The 18,859-nt window shown below is 39.1% G+C and overlaps 1 protein-coding gene across 1 annotated transcript; it reads left to right on the top strand.

The window, feature by feature from the left end:
* The first annotated feature begins 5,444 nt into the window (after nt 1–5,444).
* Nucleotides 5,445–18,290, top strand: LOC145491294 (uncharacterized). The gene is made up of 16 exons (XM_081470461.1): nt 5,445–5,518; nt 7,750–7,764; nt 8,444–8,514; nt 8,935–9,192; nt 9,738–9,879; nt 10,378–10,730; nt 11,158–11,299; nt 11,977–12,329; nt 12,815–12,956; nt 13,250–13,426; nt 13,996–14,172; nt 14,694–14,870; nt 15,627–15,803; nt 16,440–16,616; nt 16,984–17,280; nt 17,832–18,290. The coding sequence occupies exons 1-16, from the start codon at nt 5,464–5,466 to the stop codon at nt 18,137–18,139; spliced, it is 3,021 nt and encodes a 1,006-aa protein (XP_081326587.1). The 5' UTR covers nt 5,445–5,463; the 3' UTR covers nt 18,140–18,290.
* Nucleotides 18,291–18,859: the final 569 nt, after the last annotated feature.

Genomic DNA, 18,859 nt, shown 5'->3' with positions numbered 1-18,859 from the left:
GCCGCGGTACTCATAAAAGGGTAAAAAGATGGCATCGTGAGAAATAAGTAAGTAACCAAAAGGGCATGTAAACTAAATATTTACATTCTTTCTTTTAGTACACGAACATTGTTTCTGAGGCCATGAAGCCATAACGCAAGCCGTTTTGGTAAGCCTTGCCTTTGGTAAGCCCATACATATCATAAGACCCTGCTGCATTTTCTCCAGTCCAGCATTTAGTGTCCTCCAAACCGAACAGCATGGTCCCTTGGTCGGAAGCCGCGGTTACACATTGCTTATATTTCGTTGAAGTCTTGGCAAAACGTTTAAATTTGAACAGGATGTCGCGCAGGGTTCGTCCTCTGTTTTGGTGGCATTTAATTGGCTTCCACGTTTCTGTCAGTAACAAATATTTTCAGAACATTAAATGGAGACTAATGATATAACATGTATAAAACATATTCTTCGTTGCTTCAACTGTACAGCTTCCAATTATCAGCGCCACGCTAATGACGTATGACCGTAAACGAAACTAAACTGCTAGTAATTACAGTATGTTTATAAGACAATACGCCACTTTTGTTGTTAGGTGTCCATTTTGGCCTGCTCAACTGCTTCCATGCTCAACAGCGTTTTCAGTGAGATAAATGTAATTTGCCAATTATTTAGCTCTTATTAACCGAGCAGGAGGTCTGTCTGGGAGAATCGTGACCGAGGTCGGGGTACAGGACGAACTGATTTGTACTAGCTGACATTTTGCTTGCGAACGGTGACGAGCTGAACTCGAAGGTGCCTAAATTCGTTCGTCCTCTTTACTTTCTGGCACGCACTTCCATAAATAAATATTTTCAGAAGAAGATAGTCAATATATTTGTACTTTAGTTTGCCGCTTTTTTACCACAAAATGTAACCGTTCTAGATCTAGATCTAACTAAATCTAGACTGCGTTCAATATCGATTTCAGCCAATTAAATTCGTGAATTCAGTAGTTCCAAGTCCTTGTAGACAGCCATATAATAAAAAGAACTAAGAAGACCATATTTTTTCTTTTTAGGGGTTTTTTCAATTCTTTTCGATTTTTCGTACTTTTCCAGTCATCGTGTGGTCAATGTATTGAATCTACTTGCGACTGGACTTCCAACTTAGAGCTCAAATAAATAAATAAAGAAAGAAAGAAAGAAATAATTACACAAACAAGATATAAAGTAAATAAAATTAAATCATTATAATTAAGTAATTACACAATTCGCATAGCTCCAATTTTAGATCCTTTCTTCTTACATTTGGTGAAAAGTATTCCTATATGACTGGTATTAAAAGGTGATTTTGTTTTTGGATTGAATTGTTTACAGTCGAATAATTCGCAATTATGTGAACGTGCCCATACATTCTCTGTAATGACGTTCCTATACATGCTCTGTAATTTAACAAATAATTTTTTCTAGCTTGAGTATTAGAGCTCTAGATCTGAAATTTAGCAGGCATCATCTCTGTACCATTGACCTTAAAACTGTTTGTTTTGTTTTTGGATTCAATTATTTATACCTGAGCAATTATCAGTTTTGTAAAACGATTCTGTGTATAATTGTTCAAGTCCAAATAATTGCATCGTATTTCGCTGTTAGTAGGACGCAGGATTACAGTATTGGATTACCATACTAAGGCCACGTACTGGTACGAATCCGGCACAAAAGCCTTTTTTTCCTTTTATTTTTGCTGGGGATGAACAGTGATTGGCTATATAGAACTTTGTCGTAGTTTTCTTGCAATTCCCTCAGCGGGAGGGCGCCATGGTAAAAATAATCGCTTGGAAATTTATATCTCAGAAAAGTACATCCGAAAACTAAACTGGTTTCGTACTGATTACACCATCAAATGGTACATTATTAAACCAGTTATCCCATGCAAGAAAATCCCTCTGGCTTATAAGTTTGTGTTTGTCTAGCGCAGTATCCTAACTGCTGACAATTCTAATCTCCTTATCAGGAAATCAAAGTATAACCAGTTAGAAAATGTTCTGATAAGACACTTAATCTGAAAAGAAACTTATTCTATGCAGCCAGTTAGGAGGGGAATCGCTCCAACCGCCCAGTTATGAATTAGACAAACTGGCTGATGAGGGGAGAATGCATTCCAGAAGATTGGTATCGGTACACAGAATATGAAGAGCCTCAGAAGCCCATCCACATTGACCACTACTGGAGAAAGGTTGATGACCTGAAGGGTACCATGGGTGAAAGGAAATTTCCATCAATTATGAAAGTTGTGAAGACAGGCTCTCTTATTCTTGGACATGGTAATGCAGAGGTTGAGAGGGTTTGAGAAGCCTCAATCAATGGCATTCGTGCAACAACTGACGGGTTGAAGGCTTTTGAAGGTCCTGGTTCTGTGCCAATCACCAGACAACTCCTTCAGCTGGTTCGTTCTGCTCATGCCAATTATGTTATGCTTCTAGACAAAGAGCAGAAGGAGAAGAAAGAGGCCAAGAAGTACCTTACTCTACAGAAAGAACAAGCACTACAAATGGAAGCACAACAACGACAACTCACCAAAGGAAAGGAAGACTTGCTGAGTTAAGAGAAAGAAATAGAAAGACAAGCAACAGCCAAGCAAGATAGCAGGAGGTTGGAGATTCCGTCTTGAGATAGACAAATGCAAAATTGAAAACTGCTATGAAGAAGAAGGATTTTAAGGAAGTTTCTGTTGCTCAGGCCATGATTGAAGCAGCACAAAAGAAGATCAGCAAGGCTAACACAGTGATGCAGCAGACAAGGGAGAAGCAAAGATCTGTTTTAAAACGAAAGTTTTTGTCACAGCCCAGCAAGCCAAAATCTAAGAAGTCATGAATGCTTATGTTGAAGACTTGAAACTTTGATTTACAAATCTACTGGGCACTTTTGCACTTGTGTTGTTAATCGAACGTCACCAAAACAGTTGATAGAATGGGCTACTAACGGTACATGTGTATCCATGCAGTTTCAGTTATAAACTAAGGAAAAACTGTTGAAGTCATGTTGAAAATCGTTTTGTGCAGAAAAGTGATAAAAAAGTGGCTGCATCAAGCTACAGTTCATAGCTTTACTCAGTGTTTTGTTACTCATTCAAAATATGTTAGCTCCCTGAGCTTTATTTAGTACTGTTAACTTACCATAAGTGTTGAGTTTTTGGAGGTTGTAAGTGATCATGTGACTGTTGACAAACAATCGTTGTTGACATTTTGTAAATCATGTTACTGGCCGGTGAACACATAGTTTGCAAACGCGGGATACTACAACTGCAGTAACAAGTTCAGGGGCGGATCTAGGGGGAGAGAGCAGGAGTTGCGCACCCCCCTCCCCCAACCGCCTGAGATGAAGCCTTCTGCTTCGTATTCGCTTTTAAACTTTGTTAACCTCACCAGTCAGTTACGCAATTCCTTAGTTGTGCACCCCTCGTAAGAAAAATCCTGGATCCTCCCCTGAAGTTTTACATTTCTCGTTGTTTTAAATGACAATATCGGAGAGGAAAAAAAATTCATAGCATTCTTGAGAATGATATTTTGGTTGCTAAGACTTGTAAGTTGGCAATGTTTTTTCAACCACCTTATTGCATGAAATTGTCACGACACGTTAATTTCGCGATTTTGCGAAAATTTTGCATTTTGACTCACTTTAATTTCGCGTTTTTGAGTGAGACACACTATATTTCTTTGTCAATGTTATTTAAGATGTCCCTGAATTTCATCAAACAACTTAATCAACAACGTCCAAATAAACAGAAACGCAACTAATTATGTAAACAGTAACAAGAAAGATGTTCTCACAGTGTTTACAAGGCAATTGAAAGGTTTAAGCAACTAGTGGAACAGCACTACAACGAGCCAGTAAATGGACAGTTTGAGGATTGTACTAAAGAAGTGCTACCTGGAGTGGAGACGGAAAGCAGTACTGATGAAGAAGACCAGAACATTACCGCAGAATAGTTCAAAATGATTGTTATAAACGTGTGTAATGGTAATTAAGTCGCTTTTTTAATTATTGACGTAATGTGAGTCACTTAATTTTCGCATCATGCTAATTTCGCGACATTTAATTTTCGCGTCACTTAAATTTCGCGATTTTTTTTAAATCGCGAAATTCGCGAAATTAACACGTCGCGAAAATTTCATTTAATAAAACATAATTATAATTGACCGAGAGATTTTTAAACCTGTAAGACATCAGAAAAAACGATTTCAAAAAACCTGACTTGGTGAGGTAGATCCCTCTATTGCACTTTTCGGTTTCCATGCTTTCACTGATTTCATCTGCACTAGTAGTGGATTGTTTGAGAATTTACATTCATCCTAAAGCTAGCCCCGAGGATGTACGCATCACTTCCTTTGGGATCGAATCGAAAAGGACCAAAGAAGACAATTTTTTGGGGATAAGCCTAAATATAGGAAAAATACTTTCTAGAATTGCTTTATCTGACTAGGTCAATTGAAACTTGTAAAGACATATTGGTTGTGGTCACATCAAGGCTATTAACTAATGTGAGAACAGACATAACTTTATGAAGACATGATTGATTATCACAGTTATACACAACTTAAAAAGCAGTTGTGAAATTAAAGCCTGAAAACAATTCAGGCCTGAATCTTTCTTTTATTTTGTTTTTTTTTAGGCTTTAATTTCGCAACTCCTTAAGATGTGTATAACTGCGATGATCAATCATGTCTTCATATCTTTCTCCGCAGTTCAAATATATGATCTTTTATATATTCACTTGAGACATAGTGTGACAGTAGTGTGACGTTCTCTCTATCCACTATCGGCTATAGTTAAGAACTGATTCATGCTTCGATGATGCAAAACAAGACTAATCAACTATGTTACACTCAAGCAGTGTGCATGGATTAAGCCTTAAATTAGGAACAAGCACCAATCAGAATGAAGTCGAGCAATAACGATATCATGCACAATTATGAACGTCACTATGAACAACACAACCAAGCCTGAAAAAAGGCGCGGTGAGAAAAAGAGACAATAGAATGCAAAGAAACATTAACAAAATTCGACAACATCAGATGTATTCCTTGTAATATCCTAAAAACGTTTGACCATATATTTCTTAATTTTCGACGACGGAAATAAGAAACAAGAACGACAAACAGCCTTCCAACCTTCTCCGGTCAGCCATGTTAGCATTTCCCAGATCCCTAAATTTTAGGGCTGTCGCGAGCAACATCTACGGAACATTTAAACATGACGTCATGCAAAGGCTGTTGAGAACTAAAAACAATTGGGAAGGCATTGGTGTGATTTGAATTCGACTGGAAGCTCTTGCTACAGTTAGGCCTGACGCCATTAAACTAAAGACTAATAACCAGAGTTAATGCTTTGATGTGACCAAGGCACCAATGAGATCTTTTGACATAATGAAATTACCATTAGGTGTCAATTTCTTAAACTGAGAAAACGTCACAATCGTGAAACGCGTTAGTCTTCTCAAGCTCTCAGTGCCATGATGGACATTAAGCTACACATTATTTTGCTGCTTCAACTTTTACTACCAAGCGGTAAGTCAATGTTTTTTCTTTGCTTGAACAATTACAGCAATTACAATTAATCTTACACTACAGTTACAAAAACAGTCTACGGAGTACGTATCTACGTATCACAATTTACACATGACATATTACGAACTTACAGTATGCTACTAACAGAAAAAAGGAACTTTGATATTTTAGAGTTTTAATTATACAAGTTCTTTTTAACTTATTTTCTCCAAAAAAAATTTATTCGAATAAATAGCTTTAGTTTATGGTACCTATCGTGCCAACGTGTTCTACTGTTGTAGGGATTGTACGTTTGGTGAGACATGGGAGCTAAAACAGCCCTCAAATGCTTATCCGTGCGTTTTGCTTGGTTCTTGTTATCGATCTGTATTTAAGGCTAGGAACAAAATACTGCTAGAGTCAGAGGAAACGGATATTTCCTCATCAAAAAATGTAACGCGCGTACGATAAAAAGGTTGCAGGGTGACAAGAAATTGATTTTATTTAGGCAAAAAAGAAACAGTAGGTTGTGTTAAAACTTGACTGATTGCAGTTATTGCTTCCCCTTCCCATGAGACTAGTCAGGCTTATGAGGGTGATCCGGCTATGAATGTAACTTTTTGATTTGAAATTACGTTTTATTTTTTTCCTATTGTGTGCATTTTCATCATGCTGAAGATACGTTGCAAGGATCAGGAGCGCAGCAAACCACACGTGTAAACATAAGCTAATGATAAACGAACTTATTTCTTGATTAATGTCAACAAACTTAACGACCATTTTATTAAAAAGGCATCAAATCTGTCAAACCTACAGGAAGTTGGTTTTAAAAATGTAAACGGTTGTTGTAAAAGTTGCTTTAGCCAATCAACAAGAATGAATATGGTGGAAGTCTGTTGTTACTAACGAGAAGTTAAAGTAAAAATCGCTTTTTCCACTGAGCACCAATAACTTTCTGCTCTTCATATGCATAGTACTTGTAAATGACCTCCCCTCTTTCTAATTTTTTAGCTATTAACGGTTCGTAAGCGCAGAAAATATCAGCTTTCTTTGCATTCCTGCGAAGGTGGTTTGACTCCTAGGAGTAGCCTATTTTTCTTTAGGCAGTAAAATAATTAACCAAATAACGTTTTACTCCTCCAAAGAACCAAACAAATTGTGAAAATTCTAATCTCTCTCTTAAGAAGAACAAATGAATCAACTCCATTTATACTTTTCCCCATCCTCCCTTGACAGGTTCCTTTTGAATTAATTTGAGTACTTGCATGGTCTTTAAAAGCTATCCCAGGGAAAAATACATTAAGGGAGGTATTGATAAGTTGTTTATCTACATGTACAGCATCTGGCGATCAGTGACATACCAAAATAAACTTGTAAGAAGTACTCTAATAATGCAATAACATTTATTTCACATCGCCTCAAGGAAGGTTTTGTAAAGCTTTGGAATAAGGAATGACGTGAAGTACTTTTAATCTAATTGACAAAATAGGCGCATAGGAAAAGCAATAAACATAATGATCACTTTAACACAAACTGTTTTAAAAAGACAATAGGATGACCATGTATTTATATAATTTTTAAATTGAATTTTAAATAGTTCTATTTTAATTTTCTTGTTCTTCGACCATTTTGATTTCAGAAGCTGAAAAAGAAAACCAACAGCGGTTCCAATTACCAATAGACAACGCATGGTCTGAAAAAACTTGTAGTTATAACCGTCACTTCTGAAGATGTATGTTGTAACATACGAAATTAAACCTCAAGTTAATACATTAATTTTTTTAGACCATGCGTTGTCAATTGGAAATGTTTGTAACCGCTGTTGGTTTTCTTTTGCTTCTATTTTAATTAGATTTAGTTAGTTTATTAATATTATTATTCAAGGTGTGTTTTTTCGGTATGAAGGCCGTTTCTAAACTCGCGATGCAACAGGAACCTGAATGCCTCTGTGTTGTTTACATCAACAGTTCACTGATACACATACTTATAAAAGAACTATAGAAATATATCATACATTTTTAGGAGAGGGGAATACTATTGAATAAAAAGAGGTTAAAATCAGGCTAAGAGGCATCTCTTAATATAAGTTAGGAGCTCTGTTACTAATTTATTAGATCAGGAAAGTATTTCCCCGCCCCACTGCAGAACATAAGGGATTTCTTGTATTGATTTGTACTTGTCTAGTCTTATTGCTATAAAGGTGTAGGTCTCTTTCACATTCTACCACACGCTGTTCTTTTTTCCTTCTCCAGGGTATGCGGATGAAGGTATGCATGTACTGTGAAAAAAGGAAAGTGTCCATTTTTTCTCACCAATCTGCTTTCATAGTCCTTAACATTCCCCTCACAGCTAGCCTATATTTTGATCGTTATTTATACTAGAAATATTGAATGTACAAATAATTGGACTGCATACATCAAGAAGATGTAAAATAAAAAATAAGAGTTTTAATTAATTCTGCTATTTTAAGAATTACACTACCTTTTCGTGCGTGTACAGTATTAAAACTACAAAGCTTAGTCAATGTTAATTCAACCAATTTATTAGGTACCTCGTCAAAATGAGCAGTTAATGTGAAGAGCGATTGCTATTTTGGACTCTCCAACTGACCACTCGAAATGTCTAATGAACTGGGAAATGTTGAAAACTATACCAGTTTAACAGTCTGCCGTAAAGAGTGTTATAGTTGAGTTAAATTTAGTGACAACACAAATTCAAGGAAACTACGGCATCGATTAGTTGTCGTAGTTGAAAGCTCCCCCAAGCCACTGCATTTTTACCTAAAGGTCTGAGTAAAATTGGTTTTGTAGTCATATCATGATCAATATTCATACTACAGTGCTTTAAATACTCATGAATTTATGCCAAAAAGATTTCTTTTACATAAAAAAGGCGCTTTGCTTGGTAATGGGTTCTATTGCACTTCACGTTTGTTAACACTTTTAGGTTGCCATGAAGAAGCCCTGGGAATGGAAAATGGGAAAATCCCCGACTCTGCCATCAAAGCTAACTACGAGGTAGATGCAGTACATATTTATACTTGTATACTCTTTGACGATACATCAGGCGGGTTAGCTCTCGACACCGTTAGTTATTTTTATCGTACCCAAATTTGGCGCGATTGTGATTCTTCTCCGGTAATAGTGTCAGTAGTTTCTGATCACGTGTCGTAGTCTTGAAGTCTGGCATTTTGAGGTTTCAAGTTAACCTCCAGCTTAGTTGTGTCTAAATATTGGACAGGAGAGATGAAAGAAGAATCGACAGTTTACACTTTAAGACTTAAGAAAGAAAAACAGGGTTAGAAATGCTTAGAGGTACATTCCCCTGGTGCTCTTGAAAGTAAAAAGCTTGGCACAAGGTAGCTCAATTCCCTAAATAAGGGAACCCGGGCAATCAAATAATAAATTTATGAATCGACGCATTGTATACATTTGCAGTATAATGTAGCTCATGGAGCTACCAATGCTAGGCTAAATCACCGGGCAGGGAACGGCAAAACAGGCGCATGGTCAACTTTGTACCTGGAACAAGGACAGTGGATTCAGGTGGATCTTGGTGACATCACAAAGGTGACCAAGATCGGAACTCAGGGCCGAGAAGAACTGTATCAGTGGGTGACTGAATACAAGGTGTCTTATAGCTATGATGGCGGTTATTTTGAGTTTTACACGAACGGTCAATATGGCTCTGAAAAGGTGAGTTGAAACCAAAACATTTGGCTAAAGTCATGCAGTAATTCAATGTTTTGTTTGTTTGTTTGTTTTCGTGTTATCCTCTGGAGATTGAACTTCCATGTAACTATAGAAAAACAAAGTCTACGCTAGGCGAAGTTGTGCATAAAGGCCGGAGTTTATCCCGACTAACGACTAGGAGTATTTTTTCTCCACTAGTGGATGAGATGCCAGTCCTTCGAAGGGTTATCGCACTCCACCACCCCAGCATTAAATTTACCGGTACCCATTCATAGACCTCGGTGAAGAGAGAGATTGTCTAAGAACACAATCCAATTACCCCCGTTCAGGGCACGAACCCGGATCGCTCGATTCAAACTCCAGCGCCTTGCAATGAGGTTATCTCCACAAACGTTGTTATATCTGATAATTATTAGATATACACTCTCAATATCGCATTGTCCATGTCGATCTCCTTGAAATCGGTCACTGATCGTGCTCGTCCGCTTTTGCTAAACGCTTTGTTGATACTTGCCATTACGTACACGTGTCTGTTGTTATCACTTTAGGTCTTTCAAGGTAACAGTGACCGAGACAGCCTTCATATTAACACACTGGATCCACCAATCTATGCCCGCTACATCCGAGTTCAACCGGTATCGTATTATGGGTGGATGTCACTAAGAATGGAGTTGTATGGATGTCGTTCAGGTAAGAATACGTACAAATAAATGCATGTATGACATAATCAAAATATCTTTCCGGATACTAGGGAGCTAAAATAATGACCGCGGCGACGCTAAGACCGAGGCATATAGACATATATGACATATATGTCACATAGAAAGTCATATATTTAACATTTGAATTTCCTTATTATCTAGATCTTTTCAGTCGCCAATTGTTCTAAAAAAACCGCCCAAATTTAATATGTAACGCCAGTGATCATTTCCAAAAGAAAATGCAAAAAAATCGTCGTCGGGGCTCACGTTCACCAAAATTAGGAAAAGCTTTGACATTTCACGTCATATACATAAAGAGTTATACCGCACGTGAACCATTCAAGCAGTCGAAGGAAGAATCATTCCACCATAACAATTGTGCAGTAAGTTGGCACTAGATAGTCAGCAGTTTGTATAAAGGATATACTGCATAAATCACTTCTAAAATAAAACAAACTACAAATAAAAATCACTATTTCTCCTTCAGGCTTTCCCACCCCACAACCCCCTGCTTGCCAGGAAGGATTAGGTCTGGAAAATTATGCCATTCCGGACTCCTCAATAACTGCTTCAAGCTACGTAGCTCCGGGTACAACTTTATATATACCGGGCAATGGAAGACTTAATTTCAGGCTTAAAGCTGGACACTATGGGGCTTGGGCAGCTGGTAATTTACGAGACAACAGTTGGTTTCAGATGAATTTTGGGCGTTTCGTTAGAGTGACAATAGTGTCCACTCAAGGAAGAGACGATACTTACGAATGGGTGAAAAAGTATCGTCTGACGTACAGTTATGACGGAAATTTTTTCCGTGACTACCTGGAAGACGGTTCTGTCAAGGTAATTTTTCTTCAATCTAAAACCTAATTTTTTTTATTTGTGTTTTATTGTGTTTTTGAATAGTACCTAAGGTAGTCCCTCAAATTCGTTTTAGTTCACTCTTGGTCTTCAAAATCACAGGAAGGTCAAGAAATAGCCGATGATGTCACGAGTTATAGTCACGTAAAGAGCCCAAAGGGATCTGCACGCATTTTGATACTCTATTAAAGCATCCACGCAACACCAATGGCTCTAACCCCCAAAGAACTAAGTACGATGTCTAAAAACAGGTTGAGAATGATTACAGTGGGGATGAGACCCACGTAAGCTATCTTATCCTTCATCCACTACTAGTTTGAGTTTATTTCCAAGCGCTCTATTGTGTAGTCTTAATCAGTTATGCCGTGTTGGTAATCAAGAAAGCATATACTCTTTTGTTTTATTTAAGGAATTTGAAGGCAATAAGGATAGATTCTCAATTGTGAGTCACAAGCTAAAGAATCCTATTATTGCACGCTTCATCCGAATCAATCCATTGGAATACCACGTCTGGATTTCAATGAGGGCTGATTTCTATGGTTGTAAATCAGGTACGTAGCTGTCAACGTCGAATTAGTTGTAGAGTCAGCTGCAAGCGGCCGTATCAGTAGCAGTGTCAGCAATATTAGCGGTAGCGGCAGTGATCGTGGTAGTGGTAGTGCTCGTCGTACAGATCGTGGTAGCGGTAGCGGTAGTGGAAGTGGTGCTGGTAGTAGTAGCGGTAGTGGTAGTGGTAGTGGTAGTGGTAGTGGTAGCGGTAGTGGTTGTGACTGTGGTTGAGGCAGGGATTTTGATACAGTAATTCTAGTGGTAGTTGTAGTTGTTGTCGTTGCGGTTGTGTTAGTGGCAGTGGTAGTGCATTGGCAGTGCCAGTGGTAATGGTAGAGGTAGAGGCGGTGGTAATGGTAAAGGTAGTGGTAGTGGTAGTGGTAGTGGTAGTGGTAGTGGTAGTGGTAGTGGTAGTGGTAGTGGTAGTGGTAGTGGTAGTGGTAGAGGTAATAGTAGTGATAGTGGTAGTGGAAGTGGTAGTGGTAGTGGTAGAGGTAATAGTAGTGGTAGTGGTAGTGGTAGTTGTAGTGGCAGTCGTAGTACTCTTTTGTTACTTGCTTCCTCGTCCGTCAACACTCTAGATGCCTGTATTTTTTTGCGTCGACTTTCATTTTTGTTGTTAAAGGTATTTCTTTTCACATACAACAACAGCCTTGTTTCTCCCGTCTTGTTTTCTTAGGCTTCCAAATACCTCAAGAGGTCAGTTGCAAGGATCCACTAGGGATGCAAGATAAGTTAATTCCAGATTCCGCTATAACAGCCTCCACTACACTGGCCCCTGGGACTTTACTGTACGCTCCTGGTAATGCTAGGCTGCACTATAAGGGAGGAGTTGGACGTTATGGAGGCTGGATACCAGTAGTGAGTGATCATAGTCAGTGGCTTCAGATCAATTTTGGAAGAGACACACAAGTGACTGGCATTGCCACGCAGGGTTTTTACCATGCGGTTTACTATGTCAAGAGTTACACGCTTCAATACATTGATGACCGCGGTTTTCTTCAGCAATATCAGCCAGAAACACATACCAAGGTAAATATTTTGGTGAATATCTATACAATACAATTGAATGACTTTATTTCCAAGTTGTAACTACTAGCTGCCGACTGTCCCTGCAGGAGGACAACTGCAGTGTAATTTACAATCGAATAGATACGGTAGTTGAGCGTTGAGTGATATCCCAAAACATGGCTGCGGAGGAGACGAGAATTTACAGCATTAAAGCAGTAATTACCACATTAAAGTAGTGATTAGATTCAATTAATATCTGATCTAAGAGTGCTAAAGAGGCGTTGAAGGACTTCAACTTCTCAAAATAGAGACACGGCAAATAGTTGGTTTCCTTCAAAATGGTGTACAAAATTTACAAGAAATTGCACGAGCTACGATTGGTCATTTCATTCCTCAAGTTCGTGCAGAAATGATGGGATATTCGTTTAATAATACACGTAGTCTAGGCCTTTTAAAATTGTACAGTGACAAAAATTACGTTTCAGTAAACAATTATTCTTTTTAAGACTTTTAAAGCCAACAATGATAAAGACAGCGTTGTCAAATATGACCTGATTCCACCAATTACCACAAGGACCATAAGAATCATTCCTGAGGCCTGGTTCATTCTCATCGCTTTGCGTGTAGAGCTGTACGGATGTAAAGCAAGTAAGAATCTAATACTTTCCTTAATTAGTAATATGGCCCACCTTTATTGTACAGTCCTAAAAAAACTAACACATCCGAACTCACCCTATAAATAAGGTTGGCCAACTAGTTTGTTACCTCGCGCTACCTTTCTGGAATACTCATCTCCTCTACATTGATATTTGTCATTATTGACGCAGATGTGATTAGCTTCCCATCAAGTGACACAACCAAAGTGTAAAATTCCATAATCATTATACACTAAAGCATCCATTGCTGAAAGAAACCTACCGTGCCATATAATGTTTTTCCAGATAATGGCGGGTACTCTCAGTGGGGTGATTGGACTGAGTGTTCCGTAACTTGTGGTACTGGTCATCGCTATCGAAGGCGTTATTGCACAAATCCTCCTCCAAGCCCTGGTGGTAAGGATTGTTCTGGTCTGGGACCTGATACCCTCACAGAAGAATGCAACAGTGGAGGTTGTCCAGGTAAGGAAATGATCGCGAGACAAAGCATAACGTTCGGATGAGTTAGAGGTTTCCATTTCTCCAAAAATTATGATGATAATGATGATGATGATGATGATGAAGACGATGACGACGATGAAGATGATGATAATGATGATGATGATGATGATGATGAAGACGATGACGACGATGAAGATGATGATGATGATGGTGATGATGGTGATGATGATGATGATGATGGTGATGATAACTTTTACGTCTCAGTAGGCCTCGAGCATGACTTTTCTCTGACGGTTCAACAAGGGGAAGCAACGCTGTCTATCGCTGATAGCCAGTAAAGCGACGTGCAACGTCATCTGCGTTGCTCTACCGCGGTTATTGACTGTGACGATTGGGTCGAATTCGTAATCTTAATTCTACAGCTTCGCTGACAATGTCTACGACTACCTTAAACAGACGTTGCTTAATTTAGCACAAGCTGTTGGTGAAAAAATCGAGCAATTATTTACTTGCAAAAATATGCAACTAATCCATTGACTTTATCGTTTTGAGAGGTCCGATTCGGTTCTTCTTTTTTCACTTCTGTATAGTAAATGGTAATTACTCCGATTGGGGACCGTACGGCGAGTGTTCAAAAACGTGTGGAGGTGGGGTGAAGACACGTAAGAGGACATGTACCAATCCGCCCCCCGCAAGCGGAGGAGAAGACTGCAATGTCCTTGGACCTGACATTTCTACCACGGAATGCAATATCCAGGAATGTCCAGGTAAAATGGAAAATCAATAGGGTCTGATTTTAACTTTTTAACTTTTAATCCTAAACTACAAATCTCAAATAAATAAAAGGGATCTTCATAGTCCCCGGAGTAACATTTGCAAAAACTTCTTTCTTGCAGTACAAAATTCTTTCACCCATCTTTACTTATTTGATTCACAAGTGAAATATCTATCAGGACTAACAGTTGCTAAATTGCAAGTTCCTAGCGCCTTCGACGTAAGCTATTGATGATGCTCTGTAGTTCATAGATAGCGTCCGGCCTCAAATTTATCTTTGAGGACGCTAGATCTTGCAAAGGGTATTGATGATTAAAACTTCATCGTTTGACGCAGTTTCTGAGCCATTTCCTGAGAACCATAAATAAACTCAGATTTTGCTTGCCTTTTCTAATTAGAATGACTGTATTCGAGATGCAAACAATGAATTTGTCGAAAATCCCATCAAAATCGTTCCCCATAACGTAATTAGACAGAAATACAAGACTGGCTTTTCCTCCCTCGCCTTTTATAGTTAACGGTGGTTACTCGGATTGGAAACCGTATGGCGAGTGTTCGAAGACTTGTGGAGGTGGGGTAAAAACGCGAAAACGAACGTGTACCAATCCACCACCGGAAAACGGAGGAAAAGATTGCAGTGTACTGGGACCCGACAGTGCTACCAGCGAATGCAACAATCAGGAGTGCCCAGGTGAGGATATGGACAATATCATCGCCTACATTTGGTTCATCTTATCAGCGACTTCGAATTCTCGCACCTCTGAAAGCAGCTGGACTAAAACATCATGATAAAGAAAAACCTTTTTCACAGTAGCTGGGAGAATATTGTTGAAAGCTAGGCTAGAGGCTAGACACCTGAGCTAGGCTATAAAACGTGCAAAGAAAGATCCTTCCCACAGTGAGGCGGGGAGGGGATTGTGAGGAACTACAGTGTAGGTAAAGCGTTAGGCTAAAAAACATACATAGAAAGATTATTTGCCCAGTATGGATAGGAGAGGATTGTGAAGACCTATTGGAGGCTAAATGTAAGACTCCTGCGCTAGGCTAAAAAATATACAAAACACGAGCCTTTGGCCAGTGTTCCAGGGAAAAGGGTTTCGAAGCATCCTTTCGTATTACTTAAGGTGTTGGGAGTCCATTGTCATAAGCAAAAGACATTTTAAAAATACCTGAATTTCTTTCACATTTTTCCAATAGACATTGAAGCCACCTTTTTTATAAAAGCTATTTTGACTTTTATCATTTAATTTATTTTCATCAAAGGTCTGCCTTTTAGTCATTTTTTATTCTTATTTTGTTTTCTTTTCACAATTTTTATTGTAATCGGCGCAATGGGCAGATAGAAAATTTGGCGCTTCGTAAGTAAAATAAATATTATGAGTACATAGAAAGAGATCTTCGCAGGTAATTATATTTTTTTTATTTACACTATGAAACATTTTCGTAGTGAATGGTGGTTATTCAGATTGGGGACCGTACGGTGAGTGCTCAAAGACCTGTGGGGGTGGGGAACAGACGCGTAAAAGAACGTGTACTAATCCACCACCATCACATGATGGAGAAGACTGCAGTGGACTTGGACCCGACAGTTCTAGCAGGGAATGCAACAATCAAGAGTGTCCAGGTAAAATGGACAGATAGCGACCGTTAAGTTCCATAGGGTGACTACCAGCGACCCCGTGTCACTCATCCCACGAAGAAAGCAAGGACCAAAATTCCACTGAAGTTAGCACATCGCGAAACTAAGGACGCGCAAAAGTTACAACCCTCTGTAAGAAGCGACAACTTATCTGGACGTATCGTTAAAAAAAGTAATGGAAATACTAACAAATAGCACATATCTTGTAGGAAATACCTGATGTAAGCAACCCCCTCCATTTTTGTGTTCACAACTCCATTAACATTTTTAAAACACACAATATTTTTTGAAGCTGTGTCATGTCGCATACTCCCTCCTTTAAACTCCAACAGCCTCCTACCCTGCCACAGCCCCACCTCATTATAAAAAGATCGGTCCACGAGCACGTTTCGCATACAATCATTCTTTATGATTGTAAACACTTTTCCGGGATCATGCAACGGCCAATTCTCTCTTTGGGATCAGGGATTCATCATCTTGGACTGGATGTTTTTTTTTTTTATGAATACAACTACCCCGATTCCCTGCAGGCGAGTCTCATAGAGGGAATGGGTCATTCGTTGTAATTATTATTATTATTATTATTATTATTATTATTATTATTATTTTTTATATATATAGTAAACGGTGGTTATTCAGACTGGAAGCCGTACGGTGTGTGTTCGAAGACTTGTGGAGGTGGGTTGCAAACACGAAAGAGAACATGTACCAATCCACCGCCTTCTAATGGCGGAAAGGACTGTAGTGGACTGGGACCCGACAGCACTACCAGGGAATGCAACAATCAGGAGTGTCAAAGTAAGATGAAACTTCTTTGGTTTGACATTATGTGATATTTGTCAGGCGGGCATGGGGGCAGCTAGGCTTGCCAAAATAGACAGCAAATAGCGAGAAGATATAAAATCATTAACTCTTTCATTTTAGTCTCGTTTCTGAAAAGATTCTTTTTTTCAGTAGCTGTTATTGTAATTATCAGACAAACAAACGAGGCAAATTTCTTTCCTTTCCAATCGCATTATTATCACTTTGCCTTTGCCGATGACTTCAAACAAGAATAAATGTCTATATCTGATAATGATTTGTACTAGTAGTTTATCAAAGTATTTTAACAAAAATAAAATTTGTCAGAATATTTTTATTTATGTATTTTTTTTTTTAATGACAGAAACTTGGAAGCCAGTGGGATGCTACCAAAACAGAGGACGAGCTCTGGGTGAAATCCTGTTCAAATTTAAACGATTTGGCAATATGCAAAAGAAATATGGGCAATGCGTGACCACGGCTACCCAAAAAGGAATCACGCTGTTCGGTTTAGATGATACCAGATGCTGGACTGGCCAGAATGCTGCAAGTTCATATGGTATTTATGGAACTGCTGTAGGGAGGTGCGGCTCCACCAAAGGCGGTTTGCGATATGGCTTCTTGGCATCAGAAATAGTGTTTGTTTACCAAAAGAAAGGAGGTAAAATAATGGGGCTAGATGCCTGTTTTTTTGTTTTGTTTTGTTTTTTTGCAAACGTAATTTTCAAAGTATTGTCTAAATATGAGTAACCGAGTTTGAATGTCTGGTATTAATTAGCATAGATTTTTACAATTTTTTTCTCCGTTTTCTCCTTAGCGTTAGCTTTGATTTTGAAGATTTATGTAACAGTGAAGACTGTCGTTGACCACATTTCCAAGCACTTCGAATTTCATCAAAAATTCTCCGCTACGTGGTATATTTTCTACTCTCATCTCGTTGTTTGTAAATGTGGTCAAACACTGTCTTTTGTGTTTGAAATGTTACACCCAATCAAAGGAGAACTACTCCTAGGGTTTCGTAAAGCAAATCGCAAATTCCCAAACAAGGCGGACTACATGTCCTGTACAGTCCTTTCCTTACTGTCCTGATATTCCTAACACTGTAACTGAACCATATTTTCTTTTTTTTTATTTGAGTGTTCACAATTGGTTATTTTTAAAAGCTAAATACTCCGGCGCTTAATAAAAGTTCAGTCATTCATTCTTTTAAAGGTGACTGGGAACCTACTGGTTGCTACAACAACGTGTCCCCTAGAGAAGCTTTCGCTTTGCCTGAATTATTTGACGACAAAGTGAGCGCTAAGGGTCCTGATGCAATTTTCAACTACTGCAAGGGGAAAGCTGAAGCGCTTGGCTACAAGATTTTTGGAGCAGACAATGAGAGTTGCTGGTCAGGGGATGACGCCAAGAATACTTATAAGAAGTACGGGGAGTCCAAACTATGCGAGTTTAGTAAGAGGACCGGCAATGGTTCGGGAAAGACGGTCAACGGAGATGTGTTTGTTTACGAATTGGCCTGAGGTTAGCTGATAACATTAGTAGCAGATGTCTTCATTCATGCCAAGCTTTTAACTTTCCAGCAGGTTGTAGTGGGGGAGCGATTTCACTCCATCACTCCTTCACTCCTTCACTCCATCACTCCATCACTCCATCACTCCATCACTCCTTCACTCTTTCACTGCTTCACTGCTTCACTGCTTCACAGACTGCTTCACTGCTTCACTGCTTCACTGCTTCACAGACTGCTTCACTGCTTCACTGCTTCACTGCTTCACTGCTTCACTGCTTCACTGCTTCACTGCTTCACTGCTTCACTGCTTCACTGCTTCACTGCTTCACTGCTTCACTGCTTCACTGCTTCACTGCTTCACTGCTTCACTGCTTCACTGCTTCACTGCTTCACTGCTTCACTGCTTCACTGCTTCACTGCTTCACTGCTTCACTGCTTCACTGCTTCACTGCTTCACTGCTTCACTGCTTCACTGCTTCACTGCTTCACTGCTTCACTGCTTCACTGCTTCACTGCTTCACTGCTTCACTGCTTCACTGCTTCACTGCTTCACTGCTTCACTGCTTCACTGCTTCACTGCTTCACTGCTTCACTGCTTCACTGCTTCACTGCTTCACTGCTTCACTGCTTCACTGCTTCACTGCTTCACTGCTTCACTGCTTCACTGCTTCACTCCTTCACTCCTTCACTCCTTCACTCCTTCGCTCCTTCACTCCTTCACTCCTTCAAT

This window comes from Orbicella franksi, chromosome 6 (assembly GCF_964199315.1).
Source record: "Orbicella franksi chromosome 6, jaOrbFran1.1, whole genome shotgun sequence".
Lineage (NCBI taxonomy): Eukaryota > Metazoa > Cnidaria > Anthozoa > Scleractinia > Merulinidae > Orbicella > Orbicella franksi.
The sequence above is the reverse complement of the archived record's forward strand: the minus strand, read 5'-3'. Positions and strand labels throughout refer to the sequence as shown.

Excerpts from the sequence above, each read along its gene's own strand:
- LOC145491294 (XM_081470461.1), top strand. The coding sequence starts at position 5,464 with ATGATGGACATTAAGCTACACATTATTTTGCTGCTTCAACTTTTACTA. Across the intron at positions 9,880-10,377 it reads GTTGTATGGATGTCGTTCAG|GCTTTCCCACCCCACAACCC; the intron begins GTAAGAATACGT and ends TTTCTCCTTCAG. Across the intron at positions 15,804-16,439 it reads CAACAATCAAGAGTGTCCAG|TAAACGGTGGTTATTCAGAC; the intron begins GTAAAATGGACA and ends TTATATATATAG.